Source organism: Camelus dromedarius, chromosome 9 (genome assembly GCF_036321535.1).
Source record: "Camelus dromedarius isolate mCamDro1 chromosome 9, mCamDro1.pat, whole genome shotgun sequence".
In the NCBI taxonomy this organism is placed as follows: Eukaryota; Metazoa; Chordata; class Mammalia; order Artiodactyla; family Camelidae; genus Camelus; species Camelus dromedarius.
In genome coordinates this window covers 29,720,992-29,741,797 of record NC_087444.1, presented here as the reverse complement: position 1 = coordinate 29,741,797, position 20,806 = coordinate 29,720,992, and the positions used below count along the sequence as shown (strand labels likewise).

At 40.5% G+C, this 20,806-nt stretch overlaps 1 protein-coding gene across 1 annotated transcript in view; it reads right to left on the bottom strand.

Annotated features, from left to right (window-relative positions):
- The window catches only part of ADAMTS18 (ADAM metallopeptidase with thrombospondin type 1 motif 18), a 71,569-nt gene that overhangs the window by 20,435 nt on the left and 30,328 nt on the right, over positions 1 to 20,806 (bottom strand). The window contains exons 10-14 of the mRNA XM_031458019.2: positions 20,036 to 20,208; positions 17,255 to 17,385; positions 16,313 to 16,436; positions 15,340 to 15,584; positions 1,155 to 1,296 (exon numbers count right to left, since the gene is read on the bottom strand). Coding sequence (XP_031313879.1) covers positions 1,155 to 1,296; positions 15,340 to 15,584; positions 16,313 to 16,436; positions 17,255 to 17,385; positions 20,036 to 20,208 — 815 coding nt within the window. The remainder of the gene's footprint in view (positions 1 to 1,154; positions 1,297 to 15,339; positions 15,585 to 16,312; positions 16,437 to 17,254; positions 17,386 to 20,035; positions 20,209 to 20,806) is intronic.

Here is a 20,806-nt window from a genome sequence, read left to right as displayed (position 1 = left end):
TGATATATGAACAACTGCTCATATTCAAAGACTACGTGAAAAGAGCACAAAGATGTGTCTATAGCAATGGTTTCTGTTAGCCGAAAAAAAATACAAAATCAGTATGTGTGGCACGTGTCTGAGTCTGTCAAACACATATTTTTATGTCTGCATAAGAAAAAGACTAGAATGATAAAGACCAAAGTATTAACATTGGCTATTGCTGATTAAAGGACTCTGAGAGATTATTTTTCTTCTTTATAGCATATTGCCTTTAAAATGCTTATGAATAAAAATATATTCCCTTTTAATTACTTAATATACACATATTTTAAAAAAGAAGCATTTCCTCCTATTTTGTTACCTAGCATGGGCAGCTGAAGAACAGGTCTTACAGACTGAAGAATTTCTTCATTTTCTATATTTCTGCTCTGTTTCTGGTTCCAAGATGCCCCATTTTGCTCAGTGGGATAGATACAGTATGAGGACCGACTGTCACCAGGTGCTCTGGGCATAAGGAAATGAGTGGCCAACCTTCATGCTTTGGTTTCATGGACTTATTTATGGACTTTCATTCTTCCCAAAGGGGCAAGTGTGACTTACGCACATATGTGTGATATTTTTGGATCTAAATAAAAGACCTTCCTTCCAAAGGTTATTTCTCAGATTTAAACCACTTCCCTGCAGATAAAGACTTTGCTGACCTTACTGCAAGGGGATGGAATGACACCGTCTCCATGTGTCAGATCGCTGTCTTAAGTCTGCCTTGCACGTGTCCTTACTGCCTTGCCCCTCCCTCCTCTAAATCCCCTGGGTAGTTTACAATAACAAAAAGTCAGAACAGAAAGAATCTAAACTGTAAGCAGAAAAATAAATACATAAATATCTTTATATTAAAAAATAAATATATATATATGTTGCTTTTTCCCCTGTAAGTTTCAGCTGCATAACTTTTGAATCCTGGTTGTAGCTGACTTGAGTTTTTTGAGAGTTGGTTCCTTTCTATATAGGAAAATCCCCGAAGAGTACAAATAATATTTGCTTTTTTTACAGTGATGGTTCCCATAAAGATAGTTCTTTTGTTGCTTATTTAAACCATACAATTTAAAGAGACCTGGAGTGGAGGAACCTGTTTTAGGAAGAGACTTGGAAGACGGAATTAGGAAATAGACTACCTCCACCACAGGAGACGGAGCAATCTGACTGCACTGTGCTCCAGGCGTGGATGTGTCTTTTTGAGGCTGGCTGAGTTCCGTTTGTGACCTTGGGAAGTGCATACTTCCAAGCTATCCCCGGATTTTTGCCTTGCATCAGAATCTGGACAGTGGAAGATACAAATCAGAGATCAAGATAACAGGTCAGACCCTGGAATTCCAGAAATCTCACTGAACATCTTCAAGATATTTGTATGACATTTTGACCTTAAAGTTGGTCCACAACATTGTTCCTAAGTATGTTTTATATTGATTTTAAGTTTTCCCATGATACTTTAAAATGTGGATGGCCGTATCATCAAAACTGTGATTTAGACTGATCATAGGGAAAACATATTTACTCTAAGCCCCCAATACCCTCAATTCTAGGTATACCCAATTAATAAAGCAAAAATATTTATTTTTACATTCTGTTGAAGGAAAGGTTATATCATGTGGTCTAAACCTTCACATTAAACTTGGAAGCCTAGCATGGAACTAACACACAGTGGTGCCCCACAGATGACGACTGAAACTAAATCTACGTATATACATTTTTACGATATATCCTGGGCTACAACTTAAAAATCCCTCCCCTGATGCTAGCAGGTGGTGGGCACGAGGGATGCACTCATAAAACCTTAGAATACCTTATTTAGAGCCGCCTACCATCAACTTTAGAATCAGGCAGATTTCCAATAGAATTTCCAATGAGAATTTGCCGAAGAGTCTGTGTTAATTGTGCACCAGAATGAGCAGTTAAGACAAAAAGAATGATGATCAGAAATAGGGGTTGGTAATATATAGACTAGAATGGATTTGACCTCAAAAGGGCAAGGACTTGGGATAAATCTGATCCTATCAGGTCTGACTGACTACTAAATTAAGAGCAATCATTTACTGGCACCTCCCAAGTGCCAGACACTCTGCTGGGCTTTTTCTATACATTATCTGAAAACAGTCTTCTAACAACTCTATAATGTAGCTATTATTTCATTGGAAAAAAAAAAAAAACCTGAGAAGAAAACCTTGAGAAAGATCACACAGGTGACTGAATTTAGGACCTCCAACAAAAGGTGTCTTGGGACAGTAGCACCCTTTCCCTTGTTTTTGGTGGGGGTAAACACACATTATTTGCCCCCTTCCTGATCCTCTCTTTTCTTAAGTACTCCTTTTTTTTTTACTTTCAAGCTCAAAGCATGAATATAAATAGCTGGGTTTCTCCAACCCCATGAGTCTTGTGGAAAATTTGTTACCACCAGAACTGGGCACTCATGCCCAAGCAGCAAGCAGATTTCCAGTTAAAAATAGGAACCCCTGGCTCTATCTCTGTCTGGTGGGATCCCACCTCAATTAAAGTTGGGTGGGTGGCAGCAGTTCAAGGGCCTCCATTATTCCAGACCACTCCTTAGGGTGCTACTGAATGGTTTCCACTTTGCTATTAGTTTAAATGTCTCCAGAAATATCATGGCTTACTCTGAAGATTCCATGGTGTAGGCACCATTTGTCATACGACAAAACAAATCATGGTGCTTCCCAGAAACAACCAAAATGTTAATAGATGGGCCTTCGTTCCCCTCTCTCCCTGATCCAAAACAAAAACAAAACACAATAGGTGGTACCATTAAAATTGACAAATGCCAAATCTTCATCAGTCACCAATGAAATCCTTCTCAAAATCAAGGTCCTAGGAGTCTTCGAGTCCTGAAGATCTTTCTATTCGTTTTCTTTTTTTTTTGCAGCTAAGTCACACAACTGTTCTTGGAATAACATATTCAATTATAACATCTCATATATTTTGAATAAAAAGTATGTTGCCTTATTTGAGGTTTTTGCAGCATTTCTGTTAATGTCTTCATGTGAAATTATGTAAACACAGACCCTTGGGAGTTTTATTCACAATCAAGCTAGAATTTTGAGAGATTTACATTCAGAAGATCATACTGATGGCTCAGAGACATTTCAACTCAATTTCTTCAGTTAAAGCAGCATCTCAAGTGTAACACTTCCGGTTGCTGTTTTCTTTGTGCAATAGTAACAAGGAGATCTTGCAGGGGAGACAATAATGCAGTATATCACACACGTACGCGTGGCAGCACTATAGGTGAAATGCGTTAAGAGTTATAGGGCGCTGAGGCTGAAGAGTGGGATGATATCACAGTACAGCGGAGTTTATCACATGCGCACGTAAGACAGACAGATTCAAGTGCAGGTGCCATAGAGAAAGAGATCCACTCACTTAACTCCACTTCCTAGGACCACCCCATTCAAACTAGATCCTGACTTGTACTGCCACAGGGTAAAAGGATCCCCAATGGAAATGCAAAGAAAGTAAAAACTAACATTAGTTCTTGCCTTTTGAGTGTCTGGTGATTTAAGAGTGGTTTAACACACTTTCAATGAGCATGTAAAATACATTCTACTTTCACCTTTTAGACAGATTCTAGAACCTAAGCCATACGTGACATATGGTTTCACTGTAAAACATTTTAAAATTTTGCTGTGAACAGCAGGATGCATTTAAGAGGGGAAAAAAAAAGACTGAAGATCAACGTGTCATCACTGTGAAACAAAGACAAGCAAGATGTCAAACATACCGCTCCATCTCACGTCCCATTTCACCATTACCCTTTACAGCAAAAATCCCTCTAAGAGTTGCCTTTTCTCTGGGTCTCCACACGCTTCCTCATTCGCACCTTGTCCTTTTCTCTCAGGCATCTCTGCCCAACACATCACTGGAACTACTCTTTCAAGGGCACCTTGTCCTTGCCAGCAGTCTATGGCCTTGTCTTAACCAGTCAGCAGCAGTGGACAGACTTGACTGCTTCCTCCTTTCCGGCCTCACCGATCTTCATGCTGGTTTCTTTTGCTGAATCCTCCTTATTTCCTAATGATTCAATGTCAATGTGACCGCCAACCTCTTAACCTCTTCTCCTGTTTATCTGTTCTCACTCCTCTCCATGATCTCCTCCAGCCCTGTGGTTTTGAGTGCAACCTCCATGCTGACCACTCCCCAGCTCATAGCTCTACACCAATGCTTTCCAACACTTTCTGCGATGATGAAGATCCCTATAACCCTATGTTGTCCCCGGGGCAGCCACAACCACATGCGGCTGTTGAGCCCCAGTATACTAGTGTGACTGAGGAAGAAAACTTTGTATTTAATTTAAATCTCTCTAAATCCAAACTTAAATAATCACACATGAACAGTGGCTACCATATTGGGCAACACACCTATAGATGAAACCCATCCCCTGACTTCCATATTCACATATTTAACTGCCTACTGAGCACCCCTACTTTAACGTCTAAAAGGTACTATCGATGTCCAACATTGAACTCATGATTTCCCTCCCTGTCCCTTGAAAGGCTGTTCTTCCCAGTCTCTTAAAATGGCAACCGAACCCTTCTAACTGTTCAGGTCAAAATAAAAGGCTGGAGGCAACCTGGTCTCCTCTCTTCTCCCCACACCCCACAGCTAATCAACCAGGAAATGGTATGATCTTTACTTTCAATATTACTCAAATCTGACCCTGTCTTACTCTGTCTATTGCTACTGCTGCTTCCTAGTCCAAGCCAGCACCATCTCTTCTGATGCTCACGGCTCTCTAGGGATGAGGAAAAGCCGTATCTCTAGCAGAGGAGATGCGCCAAGTCCACACACAAAAACACTACAGTGACAGCTACTTAAGAGGTTAGAAGCAAAGTGCCATATAACCTGCAAAGGGGCATCAAATGCTGCTATGAACTTGGGGGCGGACAATCACTTGACTACCTAAGGAAGCTCTGTAGCTGTTACTTCATAAAGTATTTTGGTGCTGATTTCCACAAAGAAGCCACAAAAGAACAAAAGAGAACTTGCTTTCTTTTGAGGATCTCTATTCCCCCACAAAGGCACAAGCTGTTATATCCAGTTTTCCACCTTCCTTTCCTCAAAGTTGAAATAAACATATGTAAAGATCGTCTGAAAAATAAAACATTTGAAATAAAAAATAATTTAAAAAAGAAGCTTACTTATGCAGCCAAATTAAGGAGAGAAATAACTCCCAAAATTTACTACAAATGTTCACAAAATTATGCAACTTTAAATTACTAACTCATACATAGTAGCTGGTTATTACTGTTTTAATGAATGGCTGATAGAACATATTGTTTATATTTTGTTTGTTGGGCATATTAATAAATTCACTGAATGCATAAGTGAATAAGACTCAACTTCCTTCTTTAACACTTTTATTGTGGTAGGGTCCCTGTACAGTAAACTACACATATTTCAGATATGCAATTTGATGAATTTTGATAGACGTATACACCCATGAAACCACCACCACAATCAAGGTGGCCAACATTTCCATCACTCCCCAAGAGGTAAAAAATCTCGAACTCTTGGTTTATCCCTTCCCACCCTCTTTACCCGCTGGTAACCATAAGTTTGTTCTCTATGTTTGTGAAGACTCTCAACTTAAAAAAATAATCAAAAGGACTTGACTTGGCCACAATGTCTGTCTATCTGCAAGTTCACAGGAGAGTGGCCTGTGTCATCGTGTAAGCTAAAAGACAGTATTTGTATAAACCAGCAGAAAGCTGACATTATAATTTATTCTAACATCAGCTCATAAAGGCCTCTAAAAGATAGTAATTATTTAAACAAGTAGACACCAAGATCAAGTGTCTAAAAGATGAGTATTTGCCAATTATATTATTTGCTTCTCAATGATAATTAAGGCATCTCTACCCTTTACTTTACCCTTTATGAGGAACAGACTAGACTGACCAAGAATGGAATACACAACAGTCATCTTATCTTTTACTGTTTGATGCCTGCAACAGCCAATCCTTCTGAAACAGATTGTCTAACAGAATCTCTGGGAGCCCCTCCTTCACCCAATCCAAAAAAAAAAAAAAAAAAAAAAGACCGGACTTTGTTAAAACAAAACAAAACAAAACAAAAACCAATCTTCCTCCCAGGAATGGCTACATAATTTGATGGGCCACATGCAAAATGAAAAGGCAAGGCACCTTGTTTCAAAAAATGATTACGAATTTCAAATTGGCGACAACAGGGCATTAAACCAAACACATGGCTCTTCTGAGCATAAGGTCCCCTGTGACAGTGCAGGTTCCACACCCATGAAGCCAGCTCTGCCCCACCTTCAGGCTGAGGTTTCCTCACCTGCATTGGTTTTAAGGCACAATTAAACATGTTCTCAATTCTAAATGGCCCTGTGGTCTAACAATGACTTGGCCCACCCTTCTTAGCTGGAGACCATCAGCACTAATTTGGCAGCCTTGTCTATTCCTCAGTACCTCAGTAGGACAGGACCATCAACTTGAACACAGTCTGTCCCACCCCAGGCTCAGAAGCAGGAGGACCTTGGGATGATGTGTGATAACCACACAGCTAAGACTGTAACTGCCTCTGCGGATGCCGAGGAACGAACACGTCCGAGACAACACGTCATTTGAAAAGGATCATTCCAATCACTCACATCTATTTTAAAACATTTTCAATGACCCTGTCAAGAGCAGTCGGTAACTCTTCTCAGCACCAGTGGAGAACACAAAGGCCCTCCCCCGATCCCCCAGCAGGGCACAACATCGTAACAACGCCCCACGCCGCCCGTCAGACTGTATAGCCAAGTTGTGAAATGCACAAATTTGGAAAGACCGCCAGCAATTCAGTCTACTTAACTGGACTTAGTCCAGAGAATTTTCCAGCCAACTGGCATTGGGTCTCTAATTTACAGCTGGCAAGCAACCACTTTAAATTCTCCCAGGTCCTCAGTAGAACTGTTTAATGTCTACCTTTAACACACAAACCACCTGACTTCAGACACAACACTCAGCAGCTCTGACCGCAGGGTGCAGAGTTATAAAATTTACAGCTCCTTAAGTTGGAAAATCATTGACAGGGCTGGACTCTACCAACTGCCCTCTGAAGGAAGGGAGACACACGTTCTGCTCGGGACCACACCAAGTTAAAACAAAAGACACACTGAGTAATCTTCAGTAAACAGTTTTCTTTCTTTTGCTCCCCTGTTTAATTTTTAATGTGAAAACTATAAATGCCTTCAACCAGCTTTGTCTTTGTTTCCTTATTTAAGGTCTTTTGTTTTTCTTTTAAAGCCATCCTCATTCTCCCATGGAAACTAAAGCATTATGGATAGATTTTAAAGATCAGTATTTTACTTAATACATGCTTGGAAGCTTGTTTCTTGTCTTCAATAATGCATTTGATTGCTTTAAAAAATAGCAATACTTATTGCGCTTATTGTATGCCAGGCAAAGCACTGTACTAGCACGATCTCATTTACCGTTGATAACAATATTATGAGGAAGGCACAGTGCCATTACTGTACCAGTACTGTAGATGAATGCACCGATGCGCAAGGTCACGTAGCTAGTGAGCAGCAACACTGGGAGCTCAACTCTGATACTGTCCAGCTCCAGAACCTGACATCTTAACTCTCTCGAAACTGCACCACCAGCTGTGAAATGCCATTCTGATTTAAAATTCTAAAAACTGGATGAACTGTTGAAAACATGCTGTTGCTGGGATTCAATAGCATGTTGTAATAGTCACATCGTGCTACTGGGTTCCAACTTGAAAATGTTTCTTGAACATCTGACTTAAGGGTATGTGATTTTTAATCTCCTCAATCTATTTTCCCCTCTGTGTATTTAAATGTTTGATTTAATCATTGTTTCAACAATCAAAACACAACCTGCTCTACAGACTGGCCCTCTCTGATACAGGTGAATTTTGCCACACATTACATGTTGACTAAGTCAGGGAAGGGACAGTTTTGTGGTGCAAATTCACGTTTTTGTATGTTCCTGGGATTTTTGGAAGCCCTGTGATGTGAAAACTCAGCCGACTGTTTTTGTTTCAAGCTTCAAAGCCTGAAGACCACGACCAGGTATCACCACTGCTATTAGGTGTGAGTGAGGTGGATTTGACAAGACGCAGCGCCACAAAGACCCTGATCGGGGCCTTGGAACTGCATCTGTTAGGCAGCTTCAAAGGTGTGGGCCGACACGGCGAACCCTGACTACAGTGCTAATTCAACTCGTCAACATTCCGCAGAGTTTACTGAAGAGAAATAGCGTTCTCCGACCTGTCACAGGAGAATTCGCCATGAATTAACCGGAGGCCCGCACTTCAAATAGCAAACAGCCATCTCCAGACAAATGATGTGGCTTCGCAGAAGCACATCTGAGTCGTCCTCTGGAGTCTGGAGTTCGCTCTCATCTGTTCTGAATTAATTCTCCATTACTTCTTTGCCTCTTTTGTGTTTCGTGTCTTCACTCAGCCCATGCTCCTTGGCCCATCTCCTTTCCCTGACGCTGATCTTATCTCAAGGCACATCTTGACTCATTTCAGCCCCTTCCCCCCGGGGAGTACTCAGACAGCAGGGTCTCGCGGAAGGAGCGAAATGAGACGGTAACTCTCTGTCAGGGATGCTCATACACTGTCAGCTCTCTGATCAATGTGCCGGTCCACCTGGTCCCCTGCCGCCCCATCATGTCCTTTTGCCAAAGCGTGGAGGAAGCTGTTTATTACAGTCATTTTCTTGAGATGTCTTTTTCTGTGTTGAAACTGGCCTGCGGTTAACCTATTTCTCACTTACTGTCAGTACCAAGGCTGCTGTAGCTTTCAGCTGCACGATTCTTCCATGGCACACTAGTCCCTGGAAATGAGCATGCAAAGGGTTAAATACTCCTTTTTGCCTCTTAATAGAGAGAGAGAGAAAAAAAAAAAACCTTAACATAAAGGAGAGCTTTTATTTTTAAGACCTTAAAAAGAAGGAAGGCTATAAAAACACAGGTGATCCTATTTCAGTCTTAGACTAGCAGCCTGTGTTATCGTGTCATCCTGAATCACTGTTTATCAGAGGGAGGTGAAGTTACTTTATAATGAAACACTCATGATGAATTTCCTCACCTACTCTCCAAATGCATGACAGCTTGATGGAAAATATGACTCATTCATCGTTGTGTGAGTGAGAGAGACAGAGATAGAGACAGAGACAGAGAATGAAGGAGAGGAAGAAGAAAAGGGAGGGGGGAGGGAGGGGACGGGGAGGGGAGAAGGGGAAGAGAGGGGGAGGGAGGAGGAGAAAAGAGGGAGGGGGAAGAGGGAAGGGTAGGAATGGGGGGAGAAAATGGAGAGGGAGAGAGAGGAAAGGGGGAAGGGAAAGAGAGGGGAAGATGGAAGAGGGGGAGGGAGGAGAGATGAGGGAGGGGGAGGAAGAGGGATGGGGAAGGAGGGAGCATCAGCTAGTAAAAAAGCTACTCTTCACTCACTTCTCAAGGATGTATCATCTCTAAGTGGTGTCAACACCTTTGCTAATCATGAAAAAAAAAGAATTTTTTGTGTTTTTAATTCTTATTGCCAAGACTCTCTAGAATTATGTATTACACATGCCTTTTGCACTGTACTTACACAAAGAACAAAACCAGTAACCTTCTGTTACCTATATCTCAATCTCAAAATGGAAAGACATTTCTTCTGCCATGCTCAAAAAGCCCCGCCTATCTATGTCTACTTCAGATTAAATGATTCTTTTTCAACAAAGTCATGTGGAAACTTCAACCCTGATCTTCCGTTTTCACACTGCTAACACTTCAAAATTTAACTCAAGACACACACACAATTTAACTATATGAGGTGCAGAAGCAACACAGATTTAGTTTTTCTTGTGCTCCTAAACCCAGTGAAATAAATATACATAACATCCTGAAGACTATTGAAATAGAAGCTGACTTTTCAATCTTTCCAATGACTAATAAGCACGCTACTTCAGTGAGAAATTCCTTAGACTGGATGCCAGGCTCATGTCGTGGGAGATAAGCTGAAATCAAGAAATACGTGGAAAATTATCTAGTTTATAATAACTGTGTCTGTAGTGATCTCAGAAAGTGTACGGCTGCCAGATCAATATTGATTTCTTTTTGTGCTGGGGTGTGCATGTGCATGAGTGGGTTTTCCCTGGGTGATGTAGAAATCCAATCCAGAGTCATGAACACCAGCTCTGTGTTTCCAAGTCCTTTACATGTGTATGTATGTACGTTACTTCAAAATAACAAGATGATTGATGGGCTTAAATAATGCCTAAAAAATTTAAGACCTCAGACAATCATATAAATCCTTGATTACCCTTAGGAATTTCCCTTGGCCACCGAGGAAATCACCAGGGCCAGCTCGGTTTAAACTGACATCCACCTGTTGCTAATGTTGGACCACGTCGAGTTCAGGTTCCAAGGAGAAGGCGGGTTTGTACCAGAGGCTGCATTTGAAAATTGGGTGGGCATGTGACTCAGTGATAAAAATGAAAGTCTGTTTTCCATTTAGTTTAAACTAAGCTTCCCTATGAAGACATTCTATAAAGTCTTAACATATACAAATAACCAGAAACAGAAGACACTTTTATTTGGTGTCAGGCCACGCACTGATTTCTTGGGGTTAACTGACAGCAGCCCATTTTTTCCCAGGACTGCACTACCCCCACCTTGCACTAGAAAACACCCAGAAAGAAGTGAAAAGATCTGGTAAATCCACCACCCTGGGAGGGCAAGTTGCTGTTATCCCAGATTAAAGCAAGTCAACTGTGAGCTAACTGGTCAGCAAGTTCTTCTGTGTAAATTATTCACTCTGGGAAAGGCAAGCCTTGTAGAAAGTACACTGATTCCTCAAATGCAATTTAGGAGATCAAATTTCACTACTTTAAATGCCTTTCACTGTACTTAAACTTTTGACTGTGCAGCTCTAAGATTAGTCCTAAAAGATGGTGAAATCCAGTGGTTTTTCAGATGGGTACCACAGAAGTCTCAGCCCTTCAGAAAACTTCAGATTGCGGCTGTGGCTGGGGACAGAAAGGCAGAAATGGTAGGAGAAGCTGGCCTCTGGGCCCATCACTCCTGACTTTGATAAGAGAAAGTCCCTTTCACTCGATTCATTTATTGTCTTGAGGAGTGCTTTTTCAACTTGGAAAGAAGATTCTATTCTTTAGCTCAGTGTTACAGGATATAGTAGAAGATACCAGTTTAGCCTGGGGAAATCACTTCCCGAACGTGAAGACTGGGACCCAGACAGTGTAAGCATCTCACGCTAAGTGACGTGGTGGTATCTAAGCAGCTCGCATCACCAACTACTGATACTGGTGCTTTCTGTTCTAAGCCATGTTGCTTCCAAAAAGAATGGGATCCACGTTCCAAAACTCACTCTTTATGCTCCCTGAGGACCTGAGACCATAATGTTTTGGCAACATGGTTTATGTCCTAACCAGCCCTGTATCTCCAATGTCCATATAGGGGCTGGGCATTGAATGGGTTTTGTTTTCAACAAAAGTTTAATTCTTTTTTATCTGATAAACAGAGGACTATTGCTTTGAAGGTAGCTACCTAAATCAATACATGCCAAGGTAGTTGAAGATAGAATGGGCTAAGATACTGGGAGGATCTGATTAATATAAATGAATGAGCTATAAAGAGGGACATTATCCTGACAAGGCCAGCCTCATAGGTTTTGGCAAACATACCCTTACTGCTGGATTTTACACTCTAATCAGAGCTTAGTGAGCATGCAGTAATTTTAAGTGCGCCACGAGAGAAAAGTGCCTTCTTCCACAGACTTACACTTTCTGGGGACAGAACAGCATTTTCCATTTTAGTAGATTCCCACACTTAAAAGATTTCAGCATCCCGCAGGGTCGTAAAATACATGCAACACTGCATATTGGAGTGAACATATTTTTGGCTCCAAAAGCATTCATTTTGGTTCAATTCATAGTTGTATGGAAAGGCGAATGAACTTTATTTAACTTCCTTTAAAGGATATAGCCATGGATTACTTGGAGACTGATATATAGCCTAGTTTTAGAAAATGTAATTTATTGCTTATTGTGATTTTAAATTTTTAAAATTACCTGTGTTCTTTTGATTTCAGAGAGGCATGAGCATGTGATAAAAACTGACCTGAAATTTGACGATGTTCTCCTGAGGGCAGTAAAGTATAATTTAAATATTAAAGTCATTAATCCAAATTCTTTTAAAAGATAAAACAGACATAATACTAGGTTACTGGATTTGATTTTTTAAAAATTTCCTAACGTCATGGCAAGTTTTGAATGAAACCATAACTCCTTTAAAAAATACAAGCAAGGCATGTCCACTTAACCATACAAATTTCCCTCTAGATTATTTTCAGACAAGTCACATTCCTAGGATATTAATTTAAGCTTTCGTTGAATCTATAAGGAGAATGTGTACATAAGGTAAGACTTTGTAGAAACAACAGCTAAGCAAGTACGACCTTACTCCTCTCTGGTGAAACTACAATTTAGTATTAATAAAGATATTATTATAGTTCTTATCCCATCTATATAGTAAAAATTGTTTAAAAACTACATAACCAATTGAACCTGAGGAAGACTTTAAGTTTTTATAATTTTATTTAGAGCTATCCACATTTCTCCTTACATTCTGACTGTGTTTTTTCAAGGAGCTGCCTGTATTTGCAAGGAGACAGATGATGAACCTGACCAATTTTGGAAAACTCCAGCACCAATTGAAGACATCCTTCCATTTCTCAAAAGTAGCCCCGAATTATCAGGAAAATGTTTGGACCGGGTGAACACTCCAAAGATACAGTTTTAGTCAGCACTCAGTAATACAGATGAGTGAGGTAAAGAGTTATGCTTAAACTAAGCAAAGCACAAATAAAAATTTTCAGCTTGAGGCTGGCATCACGTTCAGTGACAACATGCCACTATCTGGTTAATTTCATCAACACAGACGATCACTGGGGATATTTCAGGTTCTAAAGATGAAAGTCAGAAGGGACTCTGTTACTTGGCTTTGCACTTTCCATCCCTTCTTGTCTTATTCTTTGCTGTAGTTTTCCTGCAGATAATGTCTGTTTCACAGCAAACCTTAAATGACAAACAGAACTGTAAAAACCTACCAGGCTCTGTGTTTATGAACAAAACTGGAGCAAGAAATAACAACAGAATGGTTGCTTGGGAAACCCATCCTTCTCCTCAGGAATGATCTGGACTTGGTCCTGGCTGCCCACGGCAGAAGCCGTGAGAGGCACCCACCTTCCGACTTGGTTATTTTCTAGCCACAGACCTTGGCTTGTGTACATTTGCTCAGCGATGGATCAGAGGTCTCTTGGCAAAACTAATGAAGCCGTGTTGCTCTAAAACCGACACTTTGCAAGCTAAATATACATCTCTAAAGAAAATATATCTTTTTGAAAGAAAGGAAAAAGCCGTTTGCTGCTCAGATGTTTCATAGAAAAGAAACAGAATAAACATACACATCTAAAAAATTAGGACTGAATAAAAAATCCAGAGATCTGGACAAAAACTAACCAGAGAGTTCAATTCCCACACCTTAGATTTAATTAGAGTGCAATTTCAGGGGCTGTATTCATTGTGGAGCTCTGAACTACCTGAACTTTGGGGTCCCTACTCTCATCTTCTGAAATCAAAGACCAGAGAGGGCTGGAAGTATGTTTGCTAATGACGGCTTCTCTCAGAGTAAATGTTGAGAAATCTTTGCAGGATCTTCAATCAGACAGAGAGAGGTGATAGGACCTAGTATCTCAAGTTCACAAGATCATGAGATGATAACTCACAGTCAAGACCCAAGGCCAGCGTTGCCAACCCAAATATCTACTAAGGCTAAAAAGTTCCTTTTCATAAAAGATGCCAAAATCTCTATTTTTATAAGAAATCACCTGATATTAAACCATTGATTCTTTTTTTTTTTTAATTAAGAATATCTGGAAGCAGGATTTGGCCTGTGATCACGTTTACTAACTATGGTCTGAGGTTTAAATTTTTAAAAATACATCTGTGATATGCTCAGAGGCAAAAGGATGATAATGGTTACAAACATGTTGTGCCAAGTACTCTGTAAGCACTGAACTTATCTTACAGGCTTCTTACAAGAGCCCTAAGAGGTAGCTAGTATTGTTTGCTCATTTTCACAAATGTGGACACTAAGTGACACACAGGTTGAGATACTTGCCCAAGTTATACAACTAGTTCCGAGTCTGTACTCTTCACCGAACTGTGGTACAACATCTGACTTAGAATCTCAAGTTACATGCAGTCATATTTTCAAATTACCCTCTTCTATTCATCTTCCTTAGTAAGTGTTTAAGGAGAGTACCTGAAATAACACTACCACTAATCCTGCTACTACTGCTAACAGCGGAATTAAGCTCCTGTGTCCTCGATTTCCAGTAAGACGGGACTGGATGCCGAGATCACAGTCCTAGATAGAAAAGATCTGGATTCGAGTTCTACTCTGCTTTTTTCCTAGCTTCGTGAGTTATGCAAGTCTTTTAACACTTCTTCCCACTTCATTGCCTGTTTTTCTGGCAAGTCAGTGAGGTTAGGCTTTCTCCTCCGATCATGCAGGTAAGAAACTGAAGCTCAATGCAACTGACATCAGTGCCTGGTTGCACCAGTCCTCAGTACGTGGGGGCCAGTGGCTCCTCCGTGACCTCATGCAGATCACGTGCCTCTGAAAGCAAATGATCAACCCCATTTTACACGCTGGAAAGAGCAAACTCAGAGACCTCATGAGGACCAAAGAAAATGTCCCATGATAACTGTCTTAGAGTCATTTGCAGATACACTGACTGTTCGACTGTTTTCATTATCCTTATTATTAGCCTTTTTTTTTTTCTTTTCTCACCTCGAAGGAAAGAACCATCCACCAAAGGAAGGGGGTTTGCTATGATGAAACTTTCCTGACACTCAAGCAAGTGTTTTCTCCTACATCCCTCTGCCTCCTAGGCCAGTGGGTCTACGTGATGAATATCTTCAATGGACAATCCAAACGGCAGACAGAGACAAACTGGAAAAATGTAAAATGTATTCCTCCTACATTCCTATGCATTCAGGACAGCCATGTACCAGTGAGAGGTCAGCATTGAACGTGAAAATAAACACATTCTCTTGGACACCCATTGGGTTTCTGCCCTCTTCCCCCAAAGGGAGGTGCTGTCTTTTTCCCTTTGTACTTTGAAATTTAACCTATCAGGAAACAAATATGAACTAGAAGGACTGGAGTTAAGTAGCTCAAATTGGGGTCATCACTCTAAATTCAGCAAGAGGCACCAAGAACTGAAGAAACAGAAGGGACTTACTTCAAAGACCAGCGTCTCATTGGTGGGTCCCGGCGCGGACAGGCGTTCGGGGCGGTTGAAGGCGCGCTGGTACTCAAACACGGTCCCTGCGAAGGCGAACTCCCCTGGCCAGTCAATGCTCCAGCCCCCCGTGAGGTAATACTTTTGCCCGAGGCTTCGGACGGCGAGGTAACTGGAGGACAGCTGCAGTTCCTGGACTTCGATGCTGCGAGCACCCGCTGGGATGGTGACAACCGGATAATATTCTAAATGGAAACAATAGGACATTTCTGTTGTCCACACCACGCCTTGGAGACAGGCTCAGAGACAGGTAGTGTCTATTTTTAAAGAGTGGAGTTTTGAATCATGAACTCATATTTATTTCTATTCTTATGAAGTAAAAACAATCAATGATTTCATTTTTCAAGAGTTAGGAACACCACAGAGAGAAAATGTCTGTACTTTTCTCAAGCACATGTGTGTGGACAGGAAACACTCTCTCCTTTCCGGAACAACAAAAGCTACGACACTCAAGAATGCTTTTTATTTTTAATCTATTTGGAAGAAACCTGGAGTTATCTATCCTCAACAGCGATATGCAGAAGGCTGGGCTTAAAGTTCAATTCTACTCAAGATGGTTAGATAATCACTTCAAATACTCATCCAATGTTGAGCGGGGACCACCAAAGTTCCATAATACGTTCTTTGTTTAACAACTGCATGTGAGGCACATGGCAGACCGGTCAGTGTACTCACACTGTTCAGTGCAAAGGCGTTCACGGAACACATCTCTGGGATGCATGTATTGGTGCAACTGTTCACACTAAAAACCCATCTATCCTCCCATGCTCTCACATAAGCATCAAAAGCCATCACCTTCTGTGCGTCAGGGGAGCTAGTAAAGGGCACAGCTGTGCTTAGCACGACTCAAACTTGTTCAGCAGCAAAGGGTGTGTCCCGCTAGTGCCAGCAATGAACTTGCAGTATCTCTTACCGTTTGCTTTATGCTGGTTGAGGTACAGGCCTTTATAAAACTTGCAAGTTGAATTATCACCTTTGCAAACACCACATGCATCCGCAACTGCTTTAGAGCCAAGTTCATGATCACATCCCACTGGCTATGACAAAAAAAAAAAAAAAAAAAAGGTGAGAAAATCAAAGATCAGAGAAGTGGGCAGCTTAGAATAACCAAGAGGTACACGGTTTCCCGTATTTATAGAACATTAGGAAGGTAGGGCAACTTTATGGTTAAAAGCAGAGTCTCGAGTCTGACTGACAAGGGGTTCAAATCGTTCCTCTGCCATGACTAGACGTATGATTAGGTAACTCACATAACTTATCCAAGGCTTAGAGCTTTCATCTGTAAAACTGGAATGAAAAGTGACTGTTGCTACTAATGGCAGGTGGACTTATTCAGGCGAGCTCTACCACTGAAACATAAAAATGTTGGACCACACACACACACACACACAACCTTAAAAGATCAGAGCTCACAACCAAATTAAAACAAAAGAGAAAGGGGATACCCAAAGAGAAAGAAAAACTAATCTGAAATAAACAGAAGTGCTATTTCCAAACACACTGCTGAGATTCTAGTCATGTAGTGAATGTACTTAATGAGCACGCAAGAAAAGCTTACTGCTACTATTATTTACATTTCTTATTTAATGTTTACAACCACTATGTAAAGTAGGATACATTGTCATTGCCGTATGTAGAAGCAGAGTGAAAGAGAAACTGAAACACTGGATGGGGGTCATGCAGAAACTAAGAGGGAGTTTGCAGACAGGGCTCACATCCAACTTGAAAATGGCACCCTTCTCCCCTACACCACCTGCATTCCTCCAGACCCAGGAATCTCTTGTAACATTTCTCACACTTGATATGAAGCAACACAAGCATGACTGTACATCCTGAAGCAGAAATGTTCTCTTACTTCACAAATCCCATCAATACAAACATCATTTTTGCTGGGGGAGCACGGAGTTCCGTCTTTCACCTTGCTGGACATGGCAAAAAAGAACTCAAAGTTCTCAGCCTTGCAGTACAGTTTGCATCGATCTTCCTCTAGAAGCAAAGAGATCAAAAGAGGACACGGTCAGGAGGAAACCATAGGAAAATGACATGACCACCAAAAGGATGAGTTATATTTCTCTAGAAAGCTATTGTGATCAAGATGGACAATGTGATGTACAGTCTTCTGTGTGGGTGGGTGTGCCTGGATGCGGACAAGTGCATATGTGTGTGGTTTTTAAAACTATGAATTCCTTTTAGCAATCCATATAAAATCTGCTTTAACATGAATACCTCAGAATTTTATTTATCTAATCCTTAGCAATAGCCACAATACACATGATTGGTGGATTGTGTGGCTACCTTCCTTGGATAATAAATATTTAAGGCTTCACAGGCCCTAAGATTAGCCATTAACACGATGTAAATGAAGGCATATTCCTGAATCCCAATAAAACTTTATTCTTAAAAAACGGGGCAGATTTGATCCAAAGGTCATAGTTTCCTCTGACTTAGGACATGGATTACTTTAGATATTTATTCGGTCTGTTAAGAGGGAAAATTTTAGGCACTTTGGAAAAAAGGCATATGGTCAATAATGTTTATAAAACATACAGAAAAGAATCATATCATGAAGAGGGAGTGAATAAAATAAACATTGAGGCTAAAAATGTAACTGCTACTGACCATTAGGTCCCTGAGAAGTTTCTGGTATCACAGGCAAAAATAAAGACGTATCATCTTTACAGAGCTCTTGTTATCAGAAAGGAGTTATTATGCCAATTTCTTAAATAGAAAGAGTTCTGTTTTGGCCAGGAATTCCAGATGACGTTTCCCACATGAGACCTGACATCCCTGACAACAGTCTTATGATAAACATGTAAACAGCTTGCAAATGGTTGTGCTTCATTGAACGTCCCAATAAAAAAAGACAAAGGCCAAAATAGGAGAGAAGTGCAATTATTAGTTCAAACAAGCAGCCATGTGGATGGAGTCCATTTTTCTCTCATCCAGGAATTTCTTCTAACAACACTTTTATTTCACACCTCCTACTCTGTGCATGTGAGATTATGGAGCTGGAAGACAGACCCTCTCTTTCCTCCACCGTTCCCAGGAATTAACAAGTTCTAGGAAGTTCAGTTTTTCCAGTATAGGTTCCTGGGAAAGTTTAGGAACTAGTATGTTAGAAATACAGAAGAAGTTGGGGGGCGGGTAGGGATAATTCAGAAGTTTGGGATTAACAGATACACCACTATATACAAAACAGATAAACAACAAGGACCTCCTGTATAGCATGGGGAACTACACTCAGTATCTTACAAGAACCTATAATGAAAAAGAATCTGAAAAAGAATATATATACGTGTGTGTGATTTGCCTCCATGATTATTTCTTTAGTATAATGAACTAAAAGTATCTTCACCGCAGCAACACTTGGCAGAAAATAAACAAATGCCTAAAAGACCAGAGGAACAATTGGATAACTTGCAGTCCATTTATGCACATCATGTAATACTATGTAGCTATTAATTGAGCGTTGGGTCCTATTTTAATTCTGCTCTTGGAAGAAATTTTAAGTAAATCGAAACCTTCTTCTGTTAAATCTCTCTTTGAATTTTTGAAGGTAACTCGTTTCTTTCCTATAGTAAACATCTGTCAGTCCTTCATTGCTTCCTCCTAAGACACAGATTTCAGAATTTTCATGTCTGCTTGATCTATGCTTTTCGACAAACAGCTTTTGGACCCAGAACCAGATCCACGCTCCTGTGGTTGCTGGGCTGGCGCTGAACAAATTTGCACTATCACCTCCTTTGCTTCGGAGATGCTACTTACTATAATGATGTCTCTGAAGACATGAGCTCCTTTATGGTCAATGATAATACAGGTTCATTTTTAGCATTTGCACAGGAACAGCCCTCAGCCGTCTTTCCCATGAATTATCACTGAGTCCCCTCCCATTCTACTCATGCACAGTTGGGATTCACCTGTGTCCCCTTTTCCAAGGGAAGATGGGTGAGTTCTGATAAAGCATGTGAATGGAAATGATGGAAAGAAAACACCCAGAACAGTGACAGCTTCTTCTGCACAGGTAACAGAAAGTACATTAAAGTGTGTACTTGTACTCTGTGCATATTGTAACTAAAATAAATGTTTTGATGCTGAGGCAAAATAAAAACAAACGAATGTAAAAGATAAAATATAAGCCATTAAAGTTATACTAAGTACCAAGAACCTAGTATTGAGACATTTTTTATTCATAGGATGTGTGTGTGTGAACACGGCTTTCCCGTGTTTGTAATTATCTACCATGTCAGTTACCGACTATGGCGTCTCTACGGGGCATACAAGGTTTCATGAGTTTTTAGTCTGGACAATTCATACCAATTTCAATTATCATCCCTGGGAGACTTAATTGCTGAAATGTCAAAGGTAAGTTTAGAAACGTAAGTACATTCCAAACACATGAATGCTTCAGCTTAAAGATGTGGGAGGCAAAGGGCGTCTTGTGAAAAAAAAAAGAAGTGTGGAAAAATAAACAAAACCCATGGAACTGAATGAAAAACGGGGCCAGGACAGGTCTTGGGAATGAAAGGTAAACACTGAAACTCTTTTATATAGGCAGCAATTTTTTTTCTGTGTTGTTCACTCACATTACTGTTCACGTAGAGACATATTTGTTTGAGGTTCAGAGAGACCAAATTACCTTCCACTTTTGTATAGGGTTTCCACTGGTAGAACCATCCACGGAAAGGTTTGCTGTTATATTCTGCACACTGCTGGGCTCGAAAATCCAAGCTATTTTCGTTACAAGGGTTAATATTGCACAGCTGATATACACGGCTAGAACCAGGACAGAACTTGCCACCATACTGAGGTCTAAAAATAAAATCAAAGAACACGAATACTAGCAATCAAAGACTCACAAGTAGTCACAGGCAATATTATAAGAAAAGGCAATCAAAATGGTCATTGTCACAGTGTATGCAGCGAATACAGTCTATTATAAGAATGGAAATATGTAGCATATAACATGGTGCAACCCTTCTTGCACCCATGGCAGACATAACTAATCAATCCAGGAGTTTTTCTTTTCTCTCTTCTCTCAACATAACCCTTGAACAGCCACTATCACTGCTCATTAGTTGCCTTGTTAGATCAAACTCATTTGCCGTCTCTGATTCAGTTTTAACATTCCAGTGATTTCCAGAAAGACCAATAAAAGCATATTCTTGACACTCATCATTATCATCTCACGTGTTAGGGAATCTGTAATTACACCTAAATGTTCCTGTTAATGTAGATGTGTGCTTGTGTGCTGCACTTGCAAACACACATGCCCCTTTTGTTGGCATCAGCACTCTTCAAATGCACACCCAACTTCCTCTCCAGCTTGCTTCCCATCCCTGAACACTCTCTTCATCTTCCTACAGTTTGCAATGCACCTGCCATTACATAGAAGGTCAGTCAGGACACT